Here is a 27933-nt window from a genome sequence, read left to right on the forward strand (position 1 = left end):
CTCCCGAAACTAGAATCAAGTGCAATGTGAGCAGGCTCTTTATGGCAAAAATCATTCGTAGTCTCATGCATGAATCATTGTTTTAAGTACATGCTTTTAATTTTTTATACTTAGGGTACTTGTGCTAAGCTTCTGAGAGTTAAAGCGGTAACGGTTGCCCACATGTTTAGGGTGCACAAGATTGGAACAAGTATGTGTTAAGTGTGCCCAAACAACAGCGCTGTGATACGTGTATTTTGTGGGTGTACCTGCTTTGTCATTTTTAAGCGTGCTTTTGTATGTGTCACGTATTCCTGCTTGTTCGGTCTGATCATGTCTGCGACTTCTGTGCGTCGCAGGAGATAAGAGCTAGGCATAAATATGATGGTAAATTTTCTGCCTCTATCGACGGCTATCCTTTTCTTGCAATTACCTTCGGGGAAATTTTCGATGAAACTTTTGGAAGTTGGCCGCTCTAGAGCGACGGATGTTTTCCACAGGAAAAAACCTAGTTAGTCCCATGCGGAGACAGTCGGCATGTCTGTGATCCGCGCTCCAAAGACTCAAATGGAAACGGGTAAGATATTTGCGGAATCGTTTCCTAAATCCCTCGTCTATTTGAGGACACATCCCAGGTACATGAGGGCTACATCTGGGATGTGATATTTTTCATAGGGAGTAGTCGTAGCACCAGTGGTGAGGGCAGTCGATCATCATTGTAATAGTTGGGCACCTGTTATTGAATATTTGTATTATTATCAAGTAGTAGTAGTAGTAGTAATAGTGTTCGTGGTAGCAAGTGTGAAGACAGTAGTAGAGTAGAAATAATATTGGTCCTCAGCTGCAAATGGAGTTGTCGCTATACACATCAAAATATCCGCTAGAGATCCACGTTCGTGCTGATGAACAAAACTCTTCGTTACATTCCGCTGGCATCGACGCGGACACGTTTAAAAACGAACCGTTAGCCCCGCGGCTTTGTACAAGCCGATAACTACTGAGGCTGGAAGGTGATCAAGTGTTTCCATCGCATTCCCACCACGCCAATGGCATCACTTTCAGTGAGTAGTAAAAGAACGCCCGTGACTCGATTTTCATTGAGACAAATTGCGCCCCGACTTGCCCAAAACTTTCAGAGCCCACGGTGTGGTGTTTCCTTTTCCACTACCCATCTCTCCGGTCCACTTCTCTCTCGAGACAAACTTCTCATTTCCTCCACACCCCGGCGCTCACCTATCAGTGAAAGTCCCGGGTTCGTTTTAAGTGAGAAAAACACAGGGCTGTATATATCTCTTGTGTGGCGGCCTGTTTGTTGTCGGTTGCAACACGAGCAAAGGACCTCGAAAGGAAAGGCGGGGGGGGGGGGGGGGGGGGGGGATCCTAAACTAGAGCGTTAGGGTTAAAAGAGCAGACGTCAAAAGCAGCCGCCCGGTAACTCAAGTTTCAAATCACGTCACTCTTCTTACACTTATCTCTTTCCCTGTCAGCCGCAAAGGGTCGTCCCTTTGATCTCGTTCGCTTGAGATTAGTGCCGTCCAACGCAGCCCTCAACATGAACTGCGCAGTAGGAGAATGGCCAATATTTTTGTTTGCTTCACGACGGGAGTAAATTTTCGTTTGCTTTTTTTGTTGTTGTTGATAAAAGCGAGCTGCTCTTTAAAATTGGTCTCGGAAGAAACACACACTCAGGATCTGATGTGGCTTCCATTTGCCCGCTGCTCACAAAAAACCTGCCTTAATGAGGAAACTTTAGGTTCATACAGCCTGGTGCATTTTAGAAATAAGCGCAGTGTGTTACAGTTGCCTGCAACATGTTGTAATAACTGCGTCAAAGCCATTATGCTCACTTTTGTTTTCAGTTTTAGCTAATTTGTGTTATTGTTATTCGAAATTTTGCATGTGAAAGATCAGACGCTAGTTTTTCACAGATCAGCAAGAAACCAATAGTCATGCCGTATTCAGACAAACTAAACTTGTTACATGCATTAGCGTTGCATGAAACGAACTCTTTCAAACGTTGCCAGAAATGCGCACACTGCGAAAGCAACCGAAATTCTCCATTGACATATCATATTGCACAGCATATTTCGGACTTATGCCCATGATCTTTCGATCTGTTCGTAGACAAGCCTTATGGATACAGTAAACACCCTCCCTGTTTATCTATTATTACTGTTGCGGGTCTGGCGCTCGGGCCCCATTGGCAACAGCGAGACCTATAAAAAGTTTTGTTAGCTTTGAATAATTTAAAACACTAAAAACTTTTTTTTATTACTGGAATTGTTACCAGTGCCGGCGTATAATAATTTGTTTTTTTTTCATGTTTCTTAATATTAAGGGAGACTGATAGGTATGTTTGGAGTTTCCTGCAGGCTATATAATAGTATTCGTAATTTTTTTTAGCAACTGCGAACGTTTAGCGACAGCATCAACGTTCATAAAAACTGTTCAGCTGGAAGCAGTTAACTCAATAATTTATTTTTTATCTTAAGAATCAACGATTGCCGACAAGTGCCCGTTTCCAATCATGAAAACGAAACCAGTCCTCTATGAGAAAACAGTCGGTCAATTTTCAGATAAACACAAGGGAAGTTTCAGTAGGCAGTAGGAGAACTGGTCGAACTTTGAAACTCGCCACTGATAAGGCGCGAGTGTGAAGCCACTTTCAGTTACAAAGAGGTTCGATCGTCATGGCCTCAACGTATGTCTTTCGGAAGATATAGAGTTTTCCCGGCCTCTTTGAAAATGGCGCACAGTCGTGTGTGACCTAGGCAACTACTGAACGACGGAAATTCATGGAACAGAAAACGGTAGAGAACTTACTTTAGAGTCCTTAAATTCAAGTGAAAGATTTTGTTTTCTGAAATCCGCTCTGTGCTCCGATAACTCTCAACATCCATTCTACGCATGAACACCCATACTTAAAATAAGCGGCCGTTTCTGTCTGCCAAAAGCCTCCACTTCCTCTCAGCTTAGTGTCTCAGTCGAATACTTTCACGTTCACCGGTGCTTAAAAGAGCGCGATAATAATAATTTCTTGTCAGTCCTTTCCTCAGTTCGCGGTAACACGTTTTAATGCCACCAATGCACCCAGAGCCACCTGGCATGAGCAGGCTTCTTTTTAATGACCGGCAAATTTGTAGTCAGAATGCTACTCCTTGTTATCAATAGTACTCCAATAAAATCCGAATCTAAATGCGACTCCCAGTCACAAATAGTACAAGACAAGTCCATCTAATCGCACACAAAAAGTTCAATAAACAATAGTTGCATTAAAAGTAGAATATGATTGTTCGCGATGCATGATTGTTTTGTGTGCACAAAGCAAGTAGCACAATCTTACTCTTGCTTTTATTAGGATGGACCCGAATAACCACAAACAAATTGGTCTACCCTGGGTAGTCGGCACAAACACCTCAATCAATAGACCAGTCATTCCTTTATCATAAAAGAAGACCGCCTGTCTGCACTGTCGTTTTACTGTTTTCAGTGTGACATCAATTGTCTCGTACACGCCTCCCTTGCCGATCCGTACTGTCATTGTCGGAAACAGGTGTAGAGCTTTCGGCTCCTTAAAAAGCTCGACTAATGCTGCAGAGCTATTCTACAGTTACAAAGTTACCAAGATGAAGTTGGCCACTACTCATCTTCTTAGTTTCTCTCAACAGATCGACCTCAAGACGAATAACAGATTGCTAAACTAATAGATGCCTCGCCGGGTTCAAACGGTTTCTAACCTTACATAGCCTTAGCATAACTAGATCACATTTTATGGATGTTTTTGTGACATCTTTGACATTATTCAAGAGGTTCCTCAAGGTGACATAAGTTGAACGTATAGATATACAAGGCCAAAAGCTCGCTTCTAACATTCACATTCTATTTGACTTTCCATGGCACGCGAAAGTAGAACGCTCGCTTATGGGCTCGTGACACTTTTAGACACAACGCTTATTTTTGGGCTAGCTTAAAGGTGACTGTACAAATATCTGTCCGAAAGCGAACAAATCCAGCTAGAGCGAATAATCAATCACTGGGGCGAGGATAATTATGTTTTTTTGTGAAATAATTGGTTTCCGTCGAGATTTTACGCAAACGAAGCTTTACTTCATTCTTCGTAATCGCTATATAGCCTCCCATTATTGAAGTAATTGAGTAGAACATGTTGGGGTGCTTGTTGGTGCATATAAACAGAAAAAATGGCGCTGAATTGTACAACACACAGCAAGACGACTGGCCAGTCTTTCTTGCTGTGTGTTGTCCGATTTGGAGCCAATTTTTTGTGCCCATAATTCAAGCTTGACTGGTAGTTTTCTATCTAGCTGTGTCGACGGATGAGTTCAGGCGTAAATACCTTGATATCGGAGCCTTTAGCGCCGCTTGTGACAACTGTTTCGCAAACGCAAGTTCTCGAAACCACGAGCAATGTGTGAGCGCACCAAAGATAACGTGATTTTCGCGAAGTCGCTGTAATCTTTTCGCCACAACTATTGACTCGCGCTATCATCCGATTCGGCGCCTCGTGCTGAGAGTTCTCGGTCTCCCCCCCTCCCGGCAGGTGAGGAAACCGTCGGGGCATTGTCCGCCGAGGCGGACCCCTACGAATTCTGTCGAGCGCACTTCGGCACGGACTTCGCTCTGAACCGCGAAGTCCGACGCGCCGCCAATTCTGTCGAGAAACCACACGAGCCAAGTAAGCCCCTCCTACTCTCCTAACCGCTTCCGGTACCCCGCGCACCCTTCCAAGCCCGCCATACTTCCCTTTCCCTCTACTGGCTCCCATGCTCGAGTATGTGCCGCTTTTCACCGTTACTTCTTGCACCGTGCTCTTTGTAGACTAGGCTTGATTCGTGCCTTGGCTCTGTCTTTGACCCTGCATTTTTTTTTCTTGCAAGCGCAAACCACGCAGCATTAGTACATGCCCGGCTGTGCCTGCTGCCTTTCTGCCGTTTGCTTTACCCTCTCATTCAATCTGTTCCCAGTGTATTGTATTTTTCTACGGGGGGGGGGGGGGGGGGGGGCAACGTTTCCAGCAATAACCACCAACTTATCCGCCTTGTTAACAACCTCTGATACCCCTCATCACGTTCAAGGTGCATACAGAGGCAGCTATTTTTGCCTACACTACAAAAAAAAGGCAGATACGCAAATATTTGACCATGCATAACTGCCAACTGCCAACTGCGTTTACAAGCACAACTGTAGCTGGCGAACTATCAGCCGGTATCATGTGCGTTTTTTTTATCGGGTACCAGCTATAAGATGAGTCCGACAGCCTGATTTCCTTTCTTCGTGTCAAAACAGCCGTACTCACGAAAAATCGAGAATTCTCTCTGAAGTGCCTACTCTTATTATGTACATCCTGGAAGCTCCTTAACCTGATATTTCCGAGATACTACGTCGCTACTGCATCCCTACCACCATATCAGAGGTGCCCGGCCATGATGGGATAAAACGCATCACTTTTCTGACTACGTGGCCAGCAGTGATGAGTAGGACGCAAGTGATGCGCTGCGCGTTCATTTTAAAATGGCAAATTTAAGTCACCTTGGCGCCACCATCAACCTAATGATTCCGGCAAAGCTGAACTGCTCGGTGTTGAACGTACACCATCGCACGCTTCTAATGTACAGTGCGTCGAATGAGACAACCTGTGTAGCGCGTTTTAAGTTCCCTCGTCACTTAATTTCTTTTTGGGGTTCTTGTGGCGTTCCCTCACATTATCCTTTGAATACATATTCATGCACTACAACGATCAGGGAATGTAAACGAGTGCCTGACCACGTGCGAACACCCTACAACCGTGCCGCAATCCGATCGGACTCATCCGGGCTCTCTATTCGACCACAGTGAGCATCCAAAAGCTGTGGAGAAATAGCGAAAAGTACCGTTCGCCTCAATACACAGACACACCTCTCCTCCAACTTCGGAATGTGCAGCACGTTCATTTTGCACCGCGAGGGAAAGGTGGTGTTGTAGTGGTTCCTTGAGCACCTTACATGACAATCAGATATCTGGCTGTTTTCCAGGGTGACAGTTGCACGTGAGGTTTTTTTCTGGGCATCGGCGTAGCGTACAAAGTACAACCTGCCGTTTACAAGGAAATGAGAAAGTAATCCACTGAGTAGTAGACCAATAAGTGCTCAAGGGTGGATAATAGGGAAAGGAAGGCAACGTTACAGGTACAGGTATCGTTACTGCTACGTCCCGAGGCAAGAGGAAACGTCCAGGCATTTTTTCCTCCACTGGCCATGATGTTTTCAGTTACTTTTCTCTGTAATTATTCTCAGTTTTACTAATACTGAGACTCAGTCGGCTAACAAGAAAGCAGCAAAGAAATAGTAAAGATGGTACTGTAGCCAAAGTACTTCCTCACTGCTGTCCCTTTCTACACATGCGTCATGCAGAGGGTTATGTAGAACTGCTTTAATCCCAGACCGTGCCCTGCACCCAAGCAACCAAGTGCCTTCTAAGAAAATCCCCTCAGGCACTCGGCTCTGTTTGCTGGAGGAGAGTTTGCAGCGTATATGGCCTGCGATCTATACTGTCAACACAGCGGACTCAGAGCACATGCGCCCTAAAAGCCATCGGAAAAGAGAGAAGCTTAGCCCCCGTTTTACCGCAGTTCGCCGCAACGATCAATCAGAGGCCTGCTAAGTGCCCTTTATCGAAGCTTCTCGAAGGATTGCGTTATAAACGATCGTTTTTCCCTCTATAGGAAAGAAGGCGATATTTAGAGATATATAGAACGTAATGCGCCTCGAGCATTTCCAAGTTCTCGGCAGTCGTTACCACAGTTGCTCTGCTGAAGTGATTAAAAACACTTCCAAAAAAGGCCAGGATTAACTAACCACAAGTGCCGCTTCGTAAGTTTGGGAACTAATGAGAGAACCTAGTACTTACCCCTCAGGTCTTCAAAAATTGCTCTCAAAAACTCCGAAGCTGCCACAGCTGGGAAGCTTATTGGAAAACAGGCAGTGCATCTCCAAGTTTTGATTTAATCTAGCCTATTCCCGATAGTTTGAAAATAGGTGGAAGATTAAATAGACTAACCTAAAGGACGCCTGCATAACACTGCTCCGCTGTAGGCCGTAAACGTGAGCACGCCTACGTTAATGGAAAGGTCGCTCGTGGAATTATCGGTTCTTTTTTTTCAACGACATTTATTACTCCCTGTTTCAATAAAAAATTGCCAAGACAGATATTGCATATTGCTTTGCTTATTACTACGAGAGGTGTAGCTTCAGAGTTTTCTTATTGCTGTTTCTGCCTATTGAAGTTTCTTGCTTTATATACGATGGCAACTCACCCATCTGGCTGTCCCGGTATAAAACATGCTACCGCTTTCGATTGAGCAAGAGTACTTTCGGTCAGCAGAAACAATGTTTCACTTTCGCTCCGAGCGTCATATACGATTCCCTGCACTTGCCCGAGGCAGTTTCTGCGTATATATGATCTGAGCTCGCTAACCCCTCTCTAGCTTCCTTTTGGTGACTCTCGGAAGAGCCGAGCTCCTTCACAGCTGCTTTTTTACTTTGTTGATCACAAGAATGGAACTGATGTTAAATGGGAGGGTTAGTCGCTCCCTTGGGAACCGCCCTTTCGACGAGTCCTGCTCGAACGGCAGGACCGCCCTTTCCACTGCTACTGCTACTAGCACTACTACAACACTACTCATACTACTAACTCCAACACTTCTACTATTACTACGATTACTGCTATCCCTACTTTACTACTACTACCACTACTACCTCTACTACCAAAACTGCTACTTCTTCTAATACTAACGCTACTACCACTACCACTACTACTGCTGATTCCACTGCTACGGCTACTACTGCTACTACTACTACTGCTACTACAACTACTACTACTACTTCAACTACTGCTTCTACGAGGTTGTCGTAAATTCTTAAGGCGGCCAGCGACAACTGAGAAAAGCGATAAGACGGACCCCGGATGGTAACGCGGCCATGTCTAAGTGTACGCTGCCATCACAAACTCTTCTCATCACCCACTAGTATGCGCCAACCTCCCCTGCTCTTTCTGTTATGCTCGGTGGAATCGTACCCAAAGCGAAATAGGAATCTTCGCAGCAAGGTTTAGTCGTTAGAAACATTGAACTCCATGAACTAAACTGAACTAGAAGTATGTTGGAACCAGCTTGAAAGATTGTTGGAATGGCATGGCCATGGCTGCTGCAAAGCAGGAATGTTTTGTGGTCTCTGGCAGGGGTGCTGTCCTGCAGCATACCCATCCTGACTGATCACGATGTAGGGGATGGCGTGGCGAGTATGATTATGATGATGATTACTGCAGTACTTCAGTGCTTGTAGCAGGGGTTGAGGTGGTGGTTGTGGCTGTAGTGTTGATGATACAGAAGCGCCAGGTCTTAACCGCACGCGCCGTCCATGGGCCCAGCCATGGGCCAACGCATAACCGACCGCCGAAGGCAATGATTCACCGACGAAGAGACGTCCCAAATGCGGAAAGAATCGATCGGCGCGCCTACATGGTCTGCGAGGGCGGTGCGTACGCTGTTAGCCGCCAGGGTGCGCTTACGCACGTCGCGTCTACCGAACAGGCCCTTCTCGAGGACACCCCCTTCTTGTTTACCTCCCCTTTCCCGCTGTCTGTCCCTCGTACGTCATCTGCGGTAGTTTGCTTTTGTGCAGCTGGGAGTCACCAGCGTAATAAACCTCAACGCGCTTTGTTAGGCATTCTGCTCCTCCTTTCGAAAATGACCGAACGCTTTCACTTCGCCCTTTAATGCCAGGACGAGTCACAAGTGCAGGCCAGATTCCAACCCTCGAAAGGCTTAGAAGCAGCACGCGCTATATATTCACTTCAGACAGAGTCCTTCTAGGCATGCCGTGTGTATGTGTCCACATCAATAAATTTATCCTACAAAGCGTAGTCAGGAACTGTTCAAGCCTTTTTCCTTTCTTTTTTTAAACAGGCGGAGCCAGCTGGTTAGCCCTCTAGTTGTCGGAGAGTCACGTATTATACAGGCTGTAAAAATATGAATACATTTCGTTTACAGTTGCATAAGTACAAAGAATGCTTACGATATTGCAGAAACTACGTTTTCAAGATATTTAGGAAATAAGAGTTATGTCATTTGCGGGACATAAGGCTTGCAATTTGGACGGGTCACCGGATGGGCAGGCAGGTGACAAAATGTTTTTGAGATTTCCTGTTTAATAAATGTACGCATCTCAGTACCGGTGCGAAACTTTGTCCTTGTTAGGCGGTCATAAGATATCTATTTTTCTTATGAATTGTGCAGAGTTGAATTTTTTAAAAGAAATGTTCCGAATTTTTACCCTTTTAGGGTATTAAATCTATTAATAATTGAATTTCGGAAGTGGATAAATTTTTCTACGCCTTCATTACGAGGCTTTGAAGCATTCAGCACTGTTTAAGAGAAACAGCGATGACATTTGAAAAAAAAAGAAAAGACAACGGCAGTGCGTGCTTTGAATTCATTAAGCAGCACTCCGATTTAGCAGAACTGCCCCACCCACACAAAGATTCAGATCATTGCTTCGCTACCCTCCAAGTAAATGCAAATATGCGGCAAAAAGTAAATCGCAAACTCAAAAATATCTCCGCGTATTTTCCTTCCAAACTTCAAGCGCCCGTATTTTCCCGCCTGGCAATTTACCACACTGTCGAGTTAGATGCCGGGCGCGTGCATCCTACTGCGCTGAAGATATTTTATTTTGACAAAACATAAGCTGCAACTTTTTATCAAGATCGTGACCTACCTCGGGCATGTTCGAACTTGCAGCTACGCTGCAAAACGCAGTGTTCTTTTTAGCGTTCTAATTTAGCATATGTGACGTCATGCGCCAAGAGCGCGTTGTATATTTGCGTTGAAATGCACGTAACTGATTTCACGTATATCTGTGAAATCCTTTGCCGTTTCTCGCCACAGAATGTTAATGAGGACCCGGTGAATTAACGAGAGGAACAGTTTTATTTCTCTCTTATCGCTTAGGATGCAGGCTCTTGAGCAAGTCGGTTGTGTTGCTTCCGAGCGCTGATAAGGCGCCCGCAAAACGATGTTCTTTCCTTGTCTCCTTTTCCCCGGTGGTTTGTTTTTATCGCGCAAAGGCTTCAATTTCTCCGCTGCTTTCTCCGCTGCTTCCCAGGGGACCGTGTCTTATGCCCGGATCGAAACATAGCGTGACAGTTAAAACAGGGCGTGTAATGGTTTCGTGGGGCACGCATCCGTTTTCCAGGTTTCTGCAGTCGACGTCGGCTTTTTCGACTCGTTTCATTTTTTTTTATTATCTGCGGTATTGATGTGGCCACATGGAGGCCGCGGGGACAAGCGTTTGTGATTCGTCCGAACGGGGCATATAAATTATGAATGAATTTGCATTATTACAGAGGGGGGGGGGGGGGATAACTTCCTGGCCTGCACCCGTTTGTCCGACGTGTAAGCAGCAGTCGCGGAGCTTCCTGTTGAGGCTTTGCGCCTCTCTCGTCATTTATGAGTTCAGGTGCAGGCATTAGGACAGTCGTGCTGAACACTAATTTGTCTTAAAATGGCCTAACGGACTTAAGCCACAAAACCATGCAAAGTAGTCTGGTGAAATTTCTACAGTGATTTGGTTCTCCGTCACGCAAGTATAAGCTCGCAAATTGGAATAACAAGCTTCGCATTACGTGAAGACCTCGTCTCGACACTCTAAAACAGTGCTTTTCTACGTCGTTTAGGTTTCGTGACAGTCATTCATTCAAAGTTGATAATTGTCTTTACCCTTCTTGTATATATATTTTTTTCAGTTTAACAACGTATAAAGTGCGGCGCAAAGTTATCGTTAATAAAAACAACTACAAAACTTTATAGCTTTAGATACAATGTTCTCTACTCCAAGTACATTCCGTTAATGTCGGGACAACCTTTCGAATGACGCGTCGAGAATTGCGGTTCCCAAATATTCACACTAAGCGGACGAAGCTCGGCTTATACAGAAAGCCTGAGGAGTTTCCCGCAAAACTAGTTCACACAAACCGACGCTGCCCGGAAGCGATAGCATGTCCCTAAAATGACAGCCTTTCCTTCTGAACAACGAGACAACGAGCTTTGTTATTTCCTTATTATATATTTACGCATTTATTTCTAATAAGGCCCCCGACACAGTTACATGCGAGATGGGTATACGCGGTGTAAAAAATGATGGCCTCGATGTAATTCTTCAGGCGGTGCTGGTCGGCAGGTTATTCCTGTTACTAGGAGTTATTAAAAAACAAGATAGGTGGATATCAGTAGTTTTCGCTATCCTCCCGTTCCCGCTGTATATATCAGCTCCATTGTTTTCAATGCTAGGTTTCCTTACACACGTGATTCTTGTTCCTAGGAGTTATTAAAAACAACATAAGGGGCTGTCAGTAGTTTCCGTTATCCTCCCGTTCACGCTGTATATATATATATATATATATATATATATATATATATATATATATATATATATATATATATATATATATATATATATATATATATATATATATATATATAAGCTCCATATTTTTTTCTGCTTTGGGTTTCCTTACACACTTGTATCAGGTGCAGTGAGCACAGATATATCTTAGCTGCTCATTGCGTAGTGAAACCAAATGGAAACAGCTATTAAATTATCGCAAGGAGACGAGTGTCATACAAACGCTTAAAACCCAGTGTGCCTGAGTGCACAGTAGATTTGTGTGGATGTGTTTCATGTCATCTAGTTTCACCTTCATCTGAAGTAGCTTAGCGGGTAGACTACCAATCAAGCATCTCTAATGATCCTTGAAGTGTCGTTTCTCCTCCTGCCATGAAACCGGAATTCTAGATTTGAGTCGGTGGTAACCCGCCGCGGGGGCTCCGTGGTTAGAGCGCTCGGCTACTGATCCGGAGTTCCCGGGTTCGAACCCGACACCGCGGCGGCTGCGTTTTTATGGAGGAAAAACGCTAAGGCGCCCGTGTGCTGTGCGATGTCAGTGCACGTTGAAGATCCCCAGGTGGTCGAATTATTCCGGAGCCCTCCACTACGGCACCTCTATCTTCCTTTCTTCTTTCACTCCCTCCTTTATCCCTTCCCTTACGGCGCGGTTCAGGTGTCCAACGATATATGAGACAGATACTGCGCCATTTCCTTTCCCCCAAAACCAATTATTATTATTATTAGTCGCTGGTACTTTTCACCGTGGCAACGTAAATAAGATTATTTCAGATTTTCGCTATATTTACACGACCTAAATATGTTTCAAATATAAATAATTCTCTTTTTTTTCTCTTTCTCTGCCCATGTCCATACATAAACATTCGCATAACCAAACACGCATCCCGGAAGTTAGGCTGTGTGACTGTTAGGCTATTCTCTTATGCAACACGACTGCCTTGTTCATTAAAAAGAGCCAAATGACTCCTCGCACGCAGAAATTGCCATTTTCGAGCGGGTTGTTTCGCGAGAAAGAAAAATTGGTGCCGAAAATTCGCAAATTAGGTGTCTATTTGCTTCATCTATTTTCTTTGGCGTTCCGCCAGAAAGCGTCAGGTCATTACAGAATAATTAAGCACCTCTAGCTTGTTTGTATCATCTGCGTCAGGCGTGACACTGTGCAGTCGCTAAACGACTCGGGAAAATTGGTGATGGATGCTACATCTCTCTATAGATTTATTGTCCGGCAATCGAAAAAGCGTGACAAAGCAGTTAGCGTGCCCCAACGAATCATCCAGTCGTCGTGGCGACGCGTCATTAATAGTCAATATAAGGAGATTAAAATAAAAAATGTGAGCATTATACATTTTTCATAATGGAATTGGAGCCCCTAGCGTGAAGGCAAAGATATGCAGCCACCCTCGTTTAATCACTTGCCAGTCGTATTTCTGTTCATTTAACCTTGTAGATTGAATATACTAATACTGGACAAGAGCAGTTGATAAAGAAAGAATATTAAATTATATTTTGGTAGTTTCCGCGTGCTAATTACGGCGCTCTGTGAGTTTGAGTGCAAAAAAAAATTTTACACTGTGCACCTTCTTATACAAAGAATAGTTTTGTAGAGACTGCTTTATGACAAATGCTAAAATTTCTATGCCTTATTTTATCCCGCTACGAAAGGGTGCCTGCGGATGTGCAGGCGACTTTTATATTGTTTTCCAAAGCGTCTTGAGTTGTTTAATGAAGTTAGTGACGCCTCCAACATTTGAAATCGGAATGATGGGGTCATATCGTGCGTAGAAAAAGGATCGCTTTTCAAAGACAAACATAAAAATGAACGCCCAGAAGTTCTGCGGTGTGCCTGGGAACAGCTGTCAGGGGTGCTCAGCAAGTTCTTTCATTGTTTCATCTCTCACGCGTGTAATGTTTAGCTAATGTACACTGTAGCGGAGCTTTCGCTGCTGAAACAAGTTCGGATTAAAGAGAGAATAATTAATATATAATAGGTGTGTTTTTTAAGATAAGAGGTGCAATGCCATGATCGTGAAGGTTGGTGACATGCTTGAATTCTAAAAGATTTTGTACTATCTGTGTTATTTTCCAAGAATGGGGGCTCCGAATATGCAGGCACAAATAATGCTTGTTAGAGATTGTTATATGACTAAGGAGAAAGAACATAAAATGAGTGAAATAAAGAAGCGGTAGAAGAACCAGCTGGCCAACATTTAAATCAAGAGACGCTCAGAGGTAGTTCATTAAGTAATGTGATTTCGCTCCAATGATTTTCCTTAACAGTTTCGTAGCTGTGCCGTCGAGTAGCAAATCATGCAAGGCATATAAAATATCATTATGTAATGGAAGTAGAATTTTTTCGATATTTCTTACCCCCTATGAGTAACAATGCCCACAGGTGCTGACATAAGTGAAAGTAGACTCCTGTTCTGTTTTTCTTTGGTGTAATAAAGCGTATCTTACCACACGACACACAACACTCAATGCCCATGAAATTCAGCACCAGTCATTACTGCTAGCGCGCACACTCCTTGAGATTTATGTGAAAAAATATATGAGTATGTTTGCAGTGCATGACCCGGTTCCGATGTGAAAAACTGTGAGGAAGACTTCATATTAATAAATCAACAAAAAGCGAGGCAACACCTTGCTGGTAAAAATGAGAAACATAAATAAACAGACCGCAAAAGGATGCTAACAAAAATCTAACACTTTATAAATTCGAGAGAGTTATCCAAAGCACAAAACAGTAACTAAAGGGATCTGGAGGAAAACATATAAAGCACTAAAATAACATAACAGAAATTCACATGAGAAAATAGAACGACACTGCATTAGTGCCCTGGAATTTAGGACAACATTTGCGTACGAAGACTTTGGGAGTTGTCCTAATTTAGCCCTCAGGATTTTTATTATGGAACACGTAATTAGGCTTAGAAGGCCAAAGCACACTCCATGCTTTTCTGTGCGCACATGTACATGCGAGAGCATGTGCATGTACATGTGCATGTTTGCAGCATGTACTGTAAAAGAAGCAGAAAACATTCAGGTCAGTAGAAAACTGCAAACGTAAAATAAACATTCTCAGTGCACATTTCTTTCTCTAGCCGATTCCTCAAAGCTGGCGCGAAATTTAGCGACCCTCTGGATAATGTGTAAAGCCGAAAAGACAGCTCATTACTAGGGTGAGTCGCGTTACACCTTGTTGTGTTATCCTAACTAGTTATTGCGTGGCCCTGCCGGCGTTATTGCTCCTGATATCATACAAAAGCAGTTTACTTCTTGCTAACTTTCTCGAGTTGGCTTCTCGTGTCTGGCTTCCCAGTTCTCACCAAGGTAGTAATGACATTGTGGTAAGTGGCAATGTGGTAAAACCCGGAAGTTGGAGTAAAGAGAGATGAAATGCCTGCTTTCATCGCAAATAACTTGACCCGGTCTGAGAAATCGTGCTCTTCTATAAGCCGAAAACCACAACGTGCACTACTCCTTTTCTTAATGCGTATTTTCTGTTATTTTCAGGAGATGACCTGGACGATTACAACGACAACCTGGCCCGTCTTCTATTCTTCACACGAAAGTAAGCTTCTGTCAGCTTTTCAGTTCGTCTGAGATTGTGTGAACCGCATTTTTTTTCAGTAGCTGCAGACAAGCTACCAAAAGATATAGTTTGCACTTAGAACCGCAAAAATAAAAAATAAAACAGTTATTTGCTTTCACTAACACAGACTATTCAGATCTTGGGAAACGCCTTTCTCTTCCAGTGCCTGCAGATATGATACCAAAAGATATGGTTTGTTTTGGTACCGCAAAAATAAAAAAAGTTAGTTATATGCTGGGAGAAACACGGACTATTGCAAAAGTGCACCTTTCAACTTTTAGAATTACTTGGATTACATGGGAATTGCCTTTTAAGCTCATATCTTACGATGCCAGCTTCAGGCACTATTGACACCTGATATTAGTTGCATATTTTCTTGATTTTAATAACGAAGAAGACGATAAAGTACATGTATCTGCGCGTAGCATTCCAATATGACCTCTAAATAATTTTGTAGTTGAATTTCTTCTCAGTTCAACTTCTGTTCAGGTTTCACGAACCGACCGGTGACTGTGACGTGGAAGAAGTGTTTAGGTGATGTAAGGCATGAAAACAGTACAATATAATAAACGACACTTAGAATTAGTTCCCTACCACACCTAAGCCAGTCTACTTCAAGAGCTGGAATCAAAACATACGACATGTGAGCTGTAATACTCTGTTTTTTTGCGCCACACGTGACCTAAGCACTTATACGTTACACCCATCATTCGGTTCATGATACCAAAACCACATGGCAGAATAAATCGAAGTATAAACTATTCAATGGTCGTAGGAAAATATCGCATTGTGATCCATGCATCTTGCTGTCTTAAGCATCTTTACGGCGAAGAAAACATCTAAATTATGAGGTGTCTGTAGTCCTTTAAGAAAACACATCAGAAGTCTAAAATTACTTGTTTTGGTAGTTAAGATATCAACATGATATGAACGTGGCGTGATATTAACGTGTGACGGTGAGCTGGACCACTCCCTATAAATTGTTAAGAGTTCGTACAACGGTATTTCCAACTGATGCTAGCAGTACCAGGAGGGTGCATCTTGAAGCTAAATCCAATTAGAGTGAAGTCGTTTAACAAATGTTAAATTCAATTGAAGTTACGGAGTAACTTCAATCTGCAGTCAAAAAGGCTGATGGTATGTTACTTGCAAACAACATTTTTTGCCGGATAAAATGGACGAGCCATTGTAATTATGAGCATGGAATCAAAAATCTGAGAGTAAGCCACGACTACCAAGCTGCCATCGTAGTTAGCTGTACTGTTCTACTAATCTATTTCATCCAAATGAAACGACAAACTGGAAAGGTCCACTTTGGCAACAGCAAAAACCTATTATGGGCGCGAACTCTCCAACACTTGAAGTAAAAAGAGAGAAATAATTACACAGGTGTTCACAAGATCTATTCTTTCGTTACGCATCATTGGCATTGTCTAGTTCACGCAAAGGCGAAGCTATCATTTGCTGACATGCCGTGTATTAAAATCGGAGCTGCAAAGCTATTCCTCTGTGATAATAATAACTGGCTTTTATTATTATTACAGAGGAATAGCAAATTTTATTTTTTCGCTTTCGCGGACCACTTGTCTCTTCGTGAGCCCACATCACTAACAGCGCTGGGCAATGAGAAAAGAGCGCACATAGTAGCAGCCTGAAAGAAACCTTATTACCAGCGAGACGGACAAGTGAACGAGAAACCAGGAAAAGAATGTTTTTATTGGGCATCAGTGCAAGTGTCATGTCCGCAAAAAGGCCAATATTTAGAGACGCTGCGAGACGGCAGGCAGCTGCAATGCCCTGTTCCAATAAGTACAAGCTGTATACTTCTCTTATTTCTCTTACAAAAATTATTTAGACAGTCTATAAGCTCTCCATATACTGTTGTCTATAAATTGTATACACTCTTTATGGACAAACCCAAGAAAACAGTTTACAGGCAACACAAATCCCATACACAGTCTATGAAAAATCTATAGATTTATGGTCACACACTTTAAGCAGACGTTTCTCTATAAAGAATCTGTTGGCTATGAATATACGAAAATAAATATCTATAGAAAGGCAATAGGTTATATAAGAACACTGTAAACAATTTTTATAGGGGCTCAGCCCGTGGCAAACGCAATATTCTTTCCTTCGTCGTGTGGAACGCTGTCACAAGGTCTCGAAAAAACCTCAGCCCGTGTCTGAACAACTTCGCCATAGCGTAGCCAGAACACAGCAGCGAAATGCACTTTTCACGACCGTACGCTCACCAACTGAAGACAACACGGTTCGGCTTCTTCAATTTATCTGGCGTCCGGCTACAACCTGATTTCGGAACTACGCTCCTGCTGTTGTGGCCATCCACAAATGTCGTGGCTAGACTAGCAGGCTCCTCAGTAGAGTGCAAAAGGATGCCCGGCAGTAACAAGAATTCATGGCATCGTGGGGACAAACAGCTTTGAACAAAAAGCTGAAGCATTGGGAGAAAAGAATTGATTCTTGGTAGTGTCGCGGCCGGACAAACAATCTTTCTCTCCCTTCCGTATACATCTTTTTTTTTCTATCCAGACCGTAGGGACATTCGAAGTTGGGTTGCAGTGCCCTTGGAAGCATCAATTTCGCATGATCCTTTACATTCTGGTTTATACGTTCATATACTGCTACGGCTCCCTGGACGTACGCGCTAAATAAAAGAAATTGCGCCTTTCAGAGGACAGAACAATTTTCGCTATCTCTGTTGGCACAGAGCTCGTTCACACGTGCTCGAAACTGGTCTCAATACATGGTTTCGTATCCGGTTTTATTTAAAATAAAATATAGCAAGCACGTTTTACAATATAAGCGATACTCAATCAGGGGACCACAAGCAATCCGCACACGTTGCAGTTCTCAGGGAAAGATGCGCTACCTCTAATGAAACGAAGTCCAGAAAGCAGAAATACTCAAAAGTTCTAAAAGAATGCCCGTTTCATAGTGACTGAAATTTTCACTGTTTTCTACTGACAATGATGATATGTATTTGCCTGCTATCTTTAATTGCTAAGTTCACGTTAACTAGCTTTTTTATTCCAGTGCTTACAAGCCAGTAATTGGGAACATTACCATGAAAAACCAGTGCTCTTTTTGTCTCAAATTTAGTCTGTGAACTTAGTCTGTGAACTTAAATTTAAAGTCTGTGAACTTAAATTTAGGAATACTTTTTTATGATTCTGGAACTCTGAAGCAAGCACTGTATTCTTTCTTTTTGTACTGCACTGATATTTGACCAAATCCGCTGCGCTTAGCCAATAACACCAACATGTGGCTTAAGTAGCCTCGTATCAAGTGTTAGGTACATGGTTGGTCAAAAGTGCCCAGGCCACAGGGTCTGCTTCGAAGCGATATAGTCGGGCTCTTAACATTGCTACGAATCTAACAAGGTTGTGAGTGGCGAGAGCGATGCTTCTTCTACCCCGTACAGCTATACTGAGCTTCTAGAGTATCGTACATGCCCCTCCACACGGCTCAAAGGAGACCCTGCGGCCTGGAAACTTTTGATCAACCCTGTACTATATACATTCTTCTATATTATTAGTATTATTATCATAACAGTTATGCACTTTAGGGTTCAAAATGCTATATAATACGTGTGGTTGTATGGCTCCTGGTTTTCTGGTGCCCTTCGGCGTTCACGCCAAGCTGGAGCGCCACGCATCGAAATGAGCGAGCTGACAAATCTCTCGATGAAAAACGTCACCTCCTCATTTGTCCGGACAGTAGACGCTGCTGGAAAGTTGCGCGACAATCAAGTCTAACGAGAGTGCCAGTGTTATATACCGCTTTTGTACCCGACAGTACATCTTGCACATGTCAAGGTTTCGTTTACCGTTCCTGCCATAATCCTGTGCGAGATTCGTAGTATGAATTGATAAATAAATATTTTTTATCCGTTGGCACATTCACATTAAACACCTGCCGGTAATAAATGTGCCCGAAATACACTCAGTGCTAACCTTGTAAACAAACAGCCTTATATATCTCCCGCAGGAGAAGCATTCTAGCGTTTATCGCAAGCATGGTGAATGTAGGCACTTCCTTTTTTTACCGAACAAAAATTTGTACTTATTCGGTATATCACCGCATAGTTTAATGTTATTTAATTATGGTGAACAGAACAAATTTTCTACGAACGCTTCAGCTAGATTTCCCAAATTCAAAAATCCTGTAATTCGTCCGGCACTGTTCTATGCGAACCAGTCGTATATGAACTGTATGCCTCGTGTTTGAAGATTAAGCCGTTCAAATTTTAATTTCGTTTTACTTTGTCGTTCACGCAGGGAGTGCTCACATGCGAGATTAAACTTTAACGCTCATAATTGAGGTCCCGCAATACCTATCCACTTTTTAATTTCGCTTTCTGCTCGATAAATAATGCATGAATCATCCTCATACGATTAGAAGGTTCGGCTGCACAGGAATGTGCCTAATGATAGCCTTTGTGTCTCCCGATCAAGGTATCCGTCTCGACACCAGTCGACTCGCTATACAGCAAGCGAAATCATGACACGTTCAACCATTCTTTTTTTTTTTTTGCGCAGCGAATGAGCTGTTGGCGTGACACCAATCCTTAAAGTTGCGATCAGCGTTCGCGAAATCATCACCTTATTCTGGGGACCTTAAATTTGAACCCTAAGAAATAAAAACGTCTCGTCTCACTCTCGTCTCACCCGCAGAACGTGGTAAATAAGCAAACGATATAAATGTTTCGTGGAGCCAAGTTCACAACAGCGCTTATAAATTTCGAAAACTACGAGTTTTTTTTTTTTTTACAGGGCACTTTGTTACACGTGTATGGGCGTGTTATAATTCATTAGTGGTCACTTTCCTTAGTATCTGATTTCCTTTTTCCTGAAGGAGCCCCTAAAATTGTCCAGAGAGGTCACTTTCATGCTACCTTTGACGCCGATAGCTTTTAGTATTACCCTCGGAAGTTAGTCATAGTACGGCGTCACAACGCATTCTTAGCACATCTAGTGGTACGAAAGTATTTGCTCAGCCGACGCCGTAAAAAGTGCGTGTCTGCACAGGTGGTTATGAGTGAGTTTAAGAAAAGCAAAAGTACGGTTGCCGCTCATCTGTCAGGGGACAAAGAGAACATATTTAAAAGATTTACAACGTTTACACTAGCTATCATTTAATTTCGTGATCTACGAAGGAAGCAAAAGCGCTGTCAATTTTTTCTTAAAGGCGTATCTCCAATCTGGCTAGCATATCGACAGCCGCTCATGCACCCAATCAATTGTAGTTTCTATACTGAGTTCAATGAAGTTTAATATTAGCTACCGCGCAATGAACTCACTGAAAAACCAATGGGTACATTATGAAGCTTACATTATACTATTATTTCAGCTTTTTACCCTTGTCGCTAGGCAATAACTTGACCTAGGCTTGTCTGCTACACACTTATGCTACTCAAAGCAGATGTGGCACTCCCTAAGCTTAATTTATGCTGTCATATGTTAGGTCAACCTGAATGATATGACAACATGGCCAATATGGCGAATTCACAGGAAAGTTTTCCCGGCGCGCCAATTACTTGTTGCAGCCTGTGACTGCACGTTTTCGGAAAAGTTAAGTGGATAGATTTTCAAACTCCAATTTCAGTCCTATACAATGATCCGACATTACAAAAGTTCGTGTCTTGTCCATTCCATTCGACTAAGTGCTGTCGTCACGACCTCATCAGCTGTTTATTCAGCGATAAACGCATTTTAGAAGCCACGCTAACAAATCTTCGGTGAATGTTTAGAGCCTCAATTGCTCTTTAGCGTCTTAGCCGACAGTGTTTCTTTCGCGCATAAAAGCCGACGCACCAGCTTTGCATAGCCCTTTTTCCGCGCTAAACATCGTCCACAACAGCATCTGTATAATAAGTCAAGCGAAAATCTGCGCGCGGACCTTATGGCAGGTGGTGATGTTATTCGGGTTATCCAAAGAGTAGCTGCTTTTGTGTCGCTCTCGAGAACATGATCAGCGAAATTAAGTTGTCAAGGCGGGGCTTGTTTATATGGCCTTGGAGTGAGCATGCTTGTCAGTAGTGTGCTGTTGTGTAAAGCAATAGGCGAATACAGTTATTGTCTGTTATTTACCCTCGGCAAGGCCGATTAGAATGGAAGCATTTTTCTAATGAAGGAATGCATTTAACGTCTGAATTTGCGGTTTCAGACGTGCGCTGTTCTTTGTACGGACATAAGAATACTTATAAATCCACGTTGGCCTGAACTTAAAAGAGCACTCCGTACACGACCATATATATACTACTATATAGAATGCACAGGCCACGATAATGCCACACCGAAAACAGAACTGGTTATTCATGTTAATCTTGAAAAGTCTGTACTGGAGAATCGAACAATAAGAATTTCTTTCGTCCCAACACATTTTTTCAGCAATTTGGGAACAGCCTTGCTGTAACGACAGTATTTGTTATAGTTACAACAAGACTCCTGTCAAATTGCTCAGCCTTCTGTCACAGCGACTGATCGTAACAGCATGGGAGGTTGAAATACTACAAAATATGTATTTTTACTAAAGGACGAGTACATACTTGGCACTATTTTGGCCATGACTCGAACGTATTTTTCGAACCGGCTTTGAACAAGAGGAAGTAGCAGAAGATAGCCTTGATGGAACGGATATGATTCTGTGGCCAGCTCACGTGAATACAACCCTCAAAAACTCGTACAGAGCAGCAGAACGTCGCAGCCTTTCAGCCGCTGTGGTGGGCCATAGTGGAAGAAGGAAAAACTTAAGTCTATAGAGACTGAAAAAGAAGTAAGCATCCCTGCACGGGTCTCGTCGAACATACCCGGACATGACTGCCAGTTTTGTTTGTTTGTTTGCTTTCCCTCTTCTCTCCATCTTTTCGCAATCTCGCCTCGACCCACAACGGTTAGGATCTTCGGAGACTACGCGAGAACGCGACCGCTGCACAGATGCGGGCCAATCTCAGCCTCCCGTTTGTTTTCTCGGACCATACCTCCGACCTCAGACCTTCTTTTATGTTGGTGCTCGCTCGCTGTTTATGTTTTTGTACACTAGCGTTTTAGGCAGCGGCTGACCCTTTCGAGCGGGATGAAATGCAAACAAACCTCCGTGTATTTCCGAAATCCACTTATGCCAATAGCTACCCACATTGAGTCATTTGACTGAGAGCTTTTCCAGCCCCACTTAACCTTGGACTATTTCATTCTGACAACCCTAATCTTCCTGTGTGCATTTCTTTGGTTTATGTTTTCTTTTTTGTCCAGAACGTGCGCGCCACTCGTGTTGATATTAGATTTAGCGTCTTAAATATACTGCGCTGCTACTGCGCTGATTGTGAAGTGTTTTGATTATGTTAACCTAGTTAGCCAATTATCTCTTTCAATCTACTGCGTAGTTACTGTCCCCCTTTGAAGTATTCGGAAACATTCAATTAATTTATTAACTTAGAATGCTAGTTCTTTTATCCATTTGACCAGCGGCAATGTGTTGCATTCCTTAGAATGCAGCAGATTTTGTGCAGCGCCAGTACCGAAACTGTATTCTCAAAACTGCCTGAATTCATAATCTTGCGATTTTCTGCGAAGTTCTCTGATTCTCGGTCCCAGTTTGTTTTACCGTCTGCCTCAAAGAACGGAGATGGGCAATTCAGGATGCGAGCAAGTATCTGTTTTCTTGTGCAAATTGATGTAGAATACTCAGCTTTCAAAGCGGAAATAAAAAAAAACAAATAATTTTTCGTTTAAAGATCATGGAAACATCTCTTGAGGAGACTTCTTAAAGTCGCTCAATCACTATATTATCTCGTAATAGACGCCTGAGCAAAATAATATACTTCTACATGCAGCAGACAACACACAATCTCGCCCGAAAGTTGACGAGTCCTTTTCGGCGGCTTCTTCATGCTCGCAGCCACCTCCGCTGCACGCTGCTGCATGGCGGCTATTGGTTAGATCGCCAATACGCAGTCGGCTAGAGATGGCTATTGGTTAGCTAGCATGGCCACGGCCAGTCAGCAGCGTCGCTCCGACCGGTAAGGAAGCTCCGCCCCACGGGAATTCCCGCGGGGAGGGGGGGGGGGGGAGGTGGCGGAGGAGCGCATACCTTTGAGCGCGGAAAAGTGACGAGAGGAGAAGGAAAGGCGGGAAGACGCTGCAATTCAAACTTTGTGCTCAGGCGGCCGATAATGGCGACACACATCACCGCGCGTCCCCTTCCCCGATGACGTCAGTGGGCAGAGGGGGCGAGGCTGGCTCTTCTGCCCACTGACGTCATCGGGGTAAGGGGCGCGCAGTGAGGTGTGTCGCCCCAATCGGTTGCAAGCTACTGCGAGGAAAGATTTTTTTAAAAGCTCTAAATTATAAGGTCCACGCAGAGCTTTCAGATTTGACGGGAACACCCACAAAGACCACTTCTACAGATCTGTCGCACTAGAATATGTCCATCGAAATCATTTCAGGGTCCTTTGAAAGCCAATCTACCCGGTAAATAAATGGCCTTAGAGCTAGCTGTGGCTGTAAACAAACCGGAGTGAATACAGTGAAGTGTGTGGCACCCAGAGCAAATAAAACACAGCAGAAAGCAGGAATGTCACAAAACAACGCATCTGTGCTCGAACAGATCGATACGGCTGAGGTGTTTCGCACTGAAAACGTGACAGAACACACAGAACACTCAGACGCATGATGGAGAAATTTTAACGACATGCTCAGAACTCCAGGAGTGACCTTCGCCAACAACACATTTGAAATTTCCCGTTTTTCATATGGATTGACCTCGCGTCTTCTTCCGTTAACTCAATGTTTCTGACTTCTGTTTACGCTGTGCACTGTCCTTGCCAATGTTCAGGATTCCGTGTTTCACAGCATTAGACAAGTACCTAATTGCATTCATGCTGATAGCTGCAGAGCCCTACTTTAAGTACAGAAGCAAACAAAACCCGCAGACTAGAGCGCTGGCCCAGTATCGAACTTAAGGCTCTTCGGCCTCCAATCTCTTTATCGCCTATCCTGCAAGAAAATGGCAATCTCGTGATCAAATGGTGCTCCATGTCTTTCTCTACGTGGTCGATGAGGAATCAAAACACTCATCCCTCTTCTGAAGCACGCGAGGCTTCCGTGTGTTCGAAGGGTGCAAACAAGTCGATACTTTTACTCAGAAACGAAATAAATAAAAAATGGACTTCTCCCAGCCCTCCATTCGGTCTTGAAACTATTGCACTCAACGACAAAAAAAAGGGGGCGCTCTTGAAGCCGGAAGCAATAAGGTTTCTTTTTCTTCGCTTCGATCTCTATTGCCTCCACTGTTTCATACGACCACCCGTCCAAAGGTCCTATCGTTGCCGAACAAGAACGAAAGGCACTGCTCTTTTTGTTCTGCGCCCCAGAACGCTCGTGTCTATCGTCTCCCTTTACTTCTACAGCCTCGGGGGATTCGTGACAGTATGTAGTACGTTGAATCTCGCTGTCGTAAAAAAAAAAGCTAGAACGTCCACGCTCGCGTGGGCAGTGGCGATGCCGAAGCCATCAACGCGTTGTGCCTCCACCACGCTGCCTGGTCGCCTGATCGTTCACTTGTTCTCTGCGAAAGCGTTCGATGGTTCTCATTGTCCCAAGACAGTCAGGACATACAGAACCAAGGAACAATCGCAGCGCCCTTGGTTTTGTACTCGCTTTTCCCCTCACGTTCCGAAATACCTTCACGAATGCGGGAAAGGCAAGGGGAAACCGCCTTCCCTGGAGTCGACACGATGGGAAGGCAGGGCTTGACGAACGCGTGGGCAAAACTACATGCTATGACTGTCGGACCCACGGTTGGCTGAGGCGAGTTGGCGTCGCCCCTCGAAGTATTGGCGTTCTACTTTTTTTTTACTTCTTCGTCGATAGTGTCTTCGGTTGATTGTCCCGTCCTTACTTTTGTTCGGCCGGCTCTTCGGTTGGACACGACATCGTGACCGACGCATCGACGCCAACGGCTAGCGGTCGAACGCTTCGCTTCGTCGCTAACTCCATGGCATCGAGACCCTCCCACGGAATACAGGCGTTGGCGGGCTATTGAGAGAGTCGCATGCCGACCCGTCAAGATTAAGGAGCGCTGGGAAAGAAAGGGACAAAAACTGGGCCAAAGTGAACCAAAAAAAGAAAAAAACAAGCGGGATCTCTTCCCTCCCTTGTCGACAACAGGACGTCCAGGAGCCTCTCAGCGAGAAACCACGGCCCGGGCTGGAAGTGTGGGCGTGATGCGACGAGCAAATTTCATTTGCCGGACAGGCAGTGCGGAAGAATTTATTTGCTGGACGTGTGTTTTTCTCTTTGGAGATAACGACATAACGTTCCTTTGGTAATTTCTCGGCGTCCACCAATAGCCCGTCCTCCAGTACTGTTCCTTCTCACACATGCGTCAGCCATTGTATGTTGCGTAACATCCTTTCTAAAAGCAAACATGTTTGAACCTTCCTACGATTATATGAGTGTTCCTACACATAATTTCTTACGTGGTACGATACTCTTCCTCATGGGGGTACTCAAGATGGAGCAATAGCTCTTTCGGTTTGCAGTGAGTAAGTAAAAGAAAAATTGTCGTGGGGATTAATATTTGCACGATAGGTTCGCTGCCTCACATAAGGAAAGAAATGCTTGTAGGTGAGCAGACAGAGCAGCCGTGCAGGCAAAGCCTGAACGCAAGAACTAATGGCAACGCTAATACAAAACAACGAAATTTCTAACAAAAATGTTAAATAGAATGTAGGTCTTGGTAATGAAGGACATTGATTAGATTGGGACGGCCTGAAAGAATGAAAAATTATAAGCTCCTGCCGGCACCGCGAGCACTGCGTGTAACAGGCTAGAACAATGAACGACCGCTAACGAAACAGCTTTTACCCACTTGATAAGAAATTAATGTGCGGAAAAGTATTTCCTAGCACTTGATTCCTAACTGATTGTCTGCCGTGCTCTTCTAAAATTGTTTCCAGAACTTCGTCCCCGACCCTAAACCGTATACAACTTTATCTGCTATTTTCTTCTCCTGACATGAGTTCCCTGATAATGAAAGTGCGGAGATTCTTAAAGACGGAAGTTCTTGCACGCGCGTTATGTTATCTTTTTTAGCTCATTCCTAACTGCACGCAGCACAACTCTTATGATAGCGCTCGACTACATTGCTCTTTAACGCGCGACGTGTCAAAGCAGGCCGTTAGAACAGGCTAAACGCTTACTAACGTAAAAAGCAAGAACTGAAAGGCTAGTTCCGGTTTCATCATATGTTGCCGCTAAATTTCGACATGGTTTAATCTTTTTCTTCGGCGGGGCTCAGACCTCTTCGATCTGGATCATTCTGCGTTGATGAAGCGGGAGGAAATAATGCAAATGGTAAACTGGAAGAAATATATTTGCAAAATGTACATAAGTGCAAACTGCAAGTTACAGAACCGAAATCACACGGTCTAGTTCAACAGGTGTAACAGAAAAATTATCTCACGCATAGATACAACTCTACAGGACCTTGGCCGTAAACAAAGAGCGGCCTTACATTGCACATGCAGATGTTCGGAGGTCAACAGCACTTTTTCACAAGTGTAAAGCACACATGACGATAACAGCAAGCGCTAAATTTTCAGGGTATGTCAGCGTGGTGCCAAATTATTATTAAATTTCTAAGAGCTAAAATGGAATCCAACAAAAAAAACGAAGCTGGAATAACAGCAAGTAGAATTTCAACCATGCTTTGAACATCCGGCTTACAGGGTTATATATTTGCGCGAACCCGTACTACCTAGACCACCTAGGGACGTTTGAAGAAAGCATAGAAAAATTCCTTTAGCGCAACTTCTCCGTCATGTATGTGGAAAAGTAAACACATTTGTACCTCAAAAACTGGGAAACAACTTCTAAGGATAACTTGCCAATAAGAAATATAAAAAATGGCCGGTGATAACTCAGTATCGTACATTCAAGTTATCTCATCGATTATGTAACTGCAATGCATTCGTTTTAAGATTTGAAGGATTGTGCTCTCAAGATAGCCATGTACGCTATCATAGAAAACATCCCCAGCGACATCTCTACGTTGCAGAAAAAACTCACATTTTAGAAGCAATCACTCCAAGTTACTAGTTGTGGTAACCTATGCTTGCAACGGGATGCCAGCATGGAGAGTAAAAATAAATTGCCTGACACATCGTTCTCTTTTAAATACGTATATTCTTGCACGTATACGTTCTTTTTTTAAGTTATGCTCTATGTTGCTCGGTCTATCGCGTATTGGATGTAATATTTATTCACGTGCAACTAACTTTACTTAAAATGACTTGTTCCTCTGAACAGCGCTACATAAAGAGCATAAAAAGTGTCGCCTCCTGTCTCTGAGGCATATGAAACGCCTTCTCTTTTACGTTTGTCGAAATGATTCGCACTGCGAGGAACATTGCGAAATGCTGGTTCTGTCAGCGAAATTCCGCTTCATCTCGCGGCCGAAACCAGTGAGCCATGACAGCCGCAGTCTGTGAACATGGAAGCAAGATAAAACGCAGGAAAGTAGTAAGCAGGCATCATTTTAGGTAAAGCAAACGCCTTTCTACTTGGACGAGCAGGAATAAAGAAAAAGCAGCATGGAGGTTATTTCGCCAGCTATCTCCGTTTCTATCTCGGCGTTCTGATTGGCTCCTTCGTATCGGATCAAGAGCAGTACACTCTAGCATCGCGCCAGAGTTATACTGAAGGTGCTTCCCCAAGGAACACTTTCCGTTTCGGGAAACCAGAGGTGGTTCTGGGTATTTTCTGTCCTGATGGAGAGATGTTCCTGGTGCTTCCGCCTTTTCAATTCTCTTCGCTTCTGAAACCGGCTTCCATGTTTCTGTACTCACACAACTCCAAGATGTACCCATTGAATCCTTCTCTG

General features: G+C 43.7%; 1 protein-coding gene across 5 annotated transcripts in view; it reads left to right on the plus strand.

Moving 5' to 3' along the window:
• LOC144104231 (xibalbin-1-like) overlaps positions 1-27933 on the plus strand; it is a 131211-nt gene that overhangs the window by 98693 nt on the left and 4585 nt on the right. For all 5 annotated transcript variants that reach the window (XM_077637110.1, XM_077637113.1, XM_077637114.1 and 2 more), the window contains exons 3-4: positions 4538-4672; positions 14949-15006. In XM_077637110.1, coding sequence (XP_077493236.1) covers positions 4538-4672; positions 14949-15006 — 193 coding nt within the window. The remainder of the gene's footprint in view (positions 1-4537; positions 4673-14948; positions 15007-27933) is intronic.

This window comes from Amblyomma americanum, chromosome 9 (genome assembly GCF_052857255.1).
Source record: "Amblyomma americanum isolate KBUSLIRL-KWMA chromosome 9, ASM5285725v1, whole genome shotgun sequence".
Lineage (NCBI taxonomy): Eukaryota > Metazoa > Arthropoda > Arachnida > Ixodida > Ixodidae > Amblyomma > Amblyomma americanum.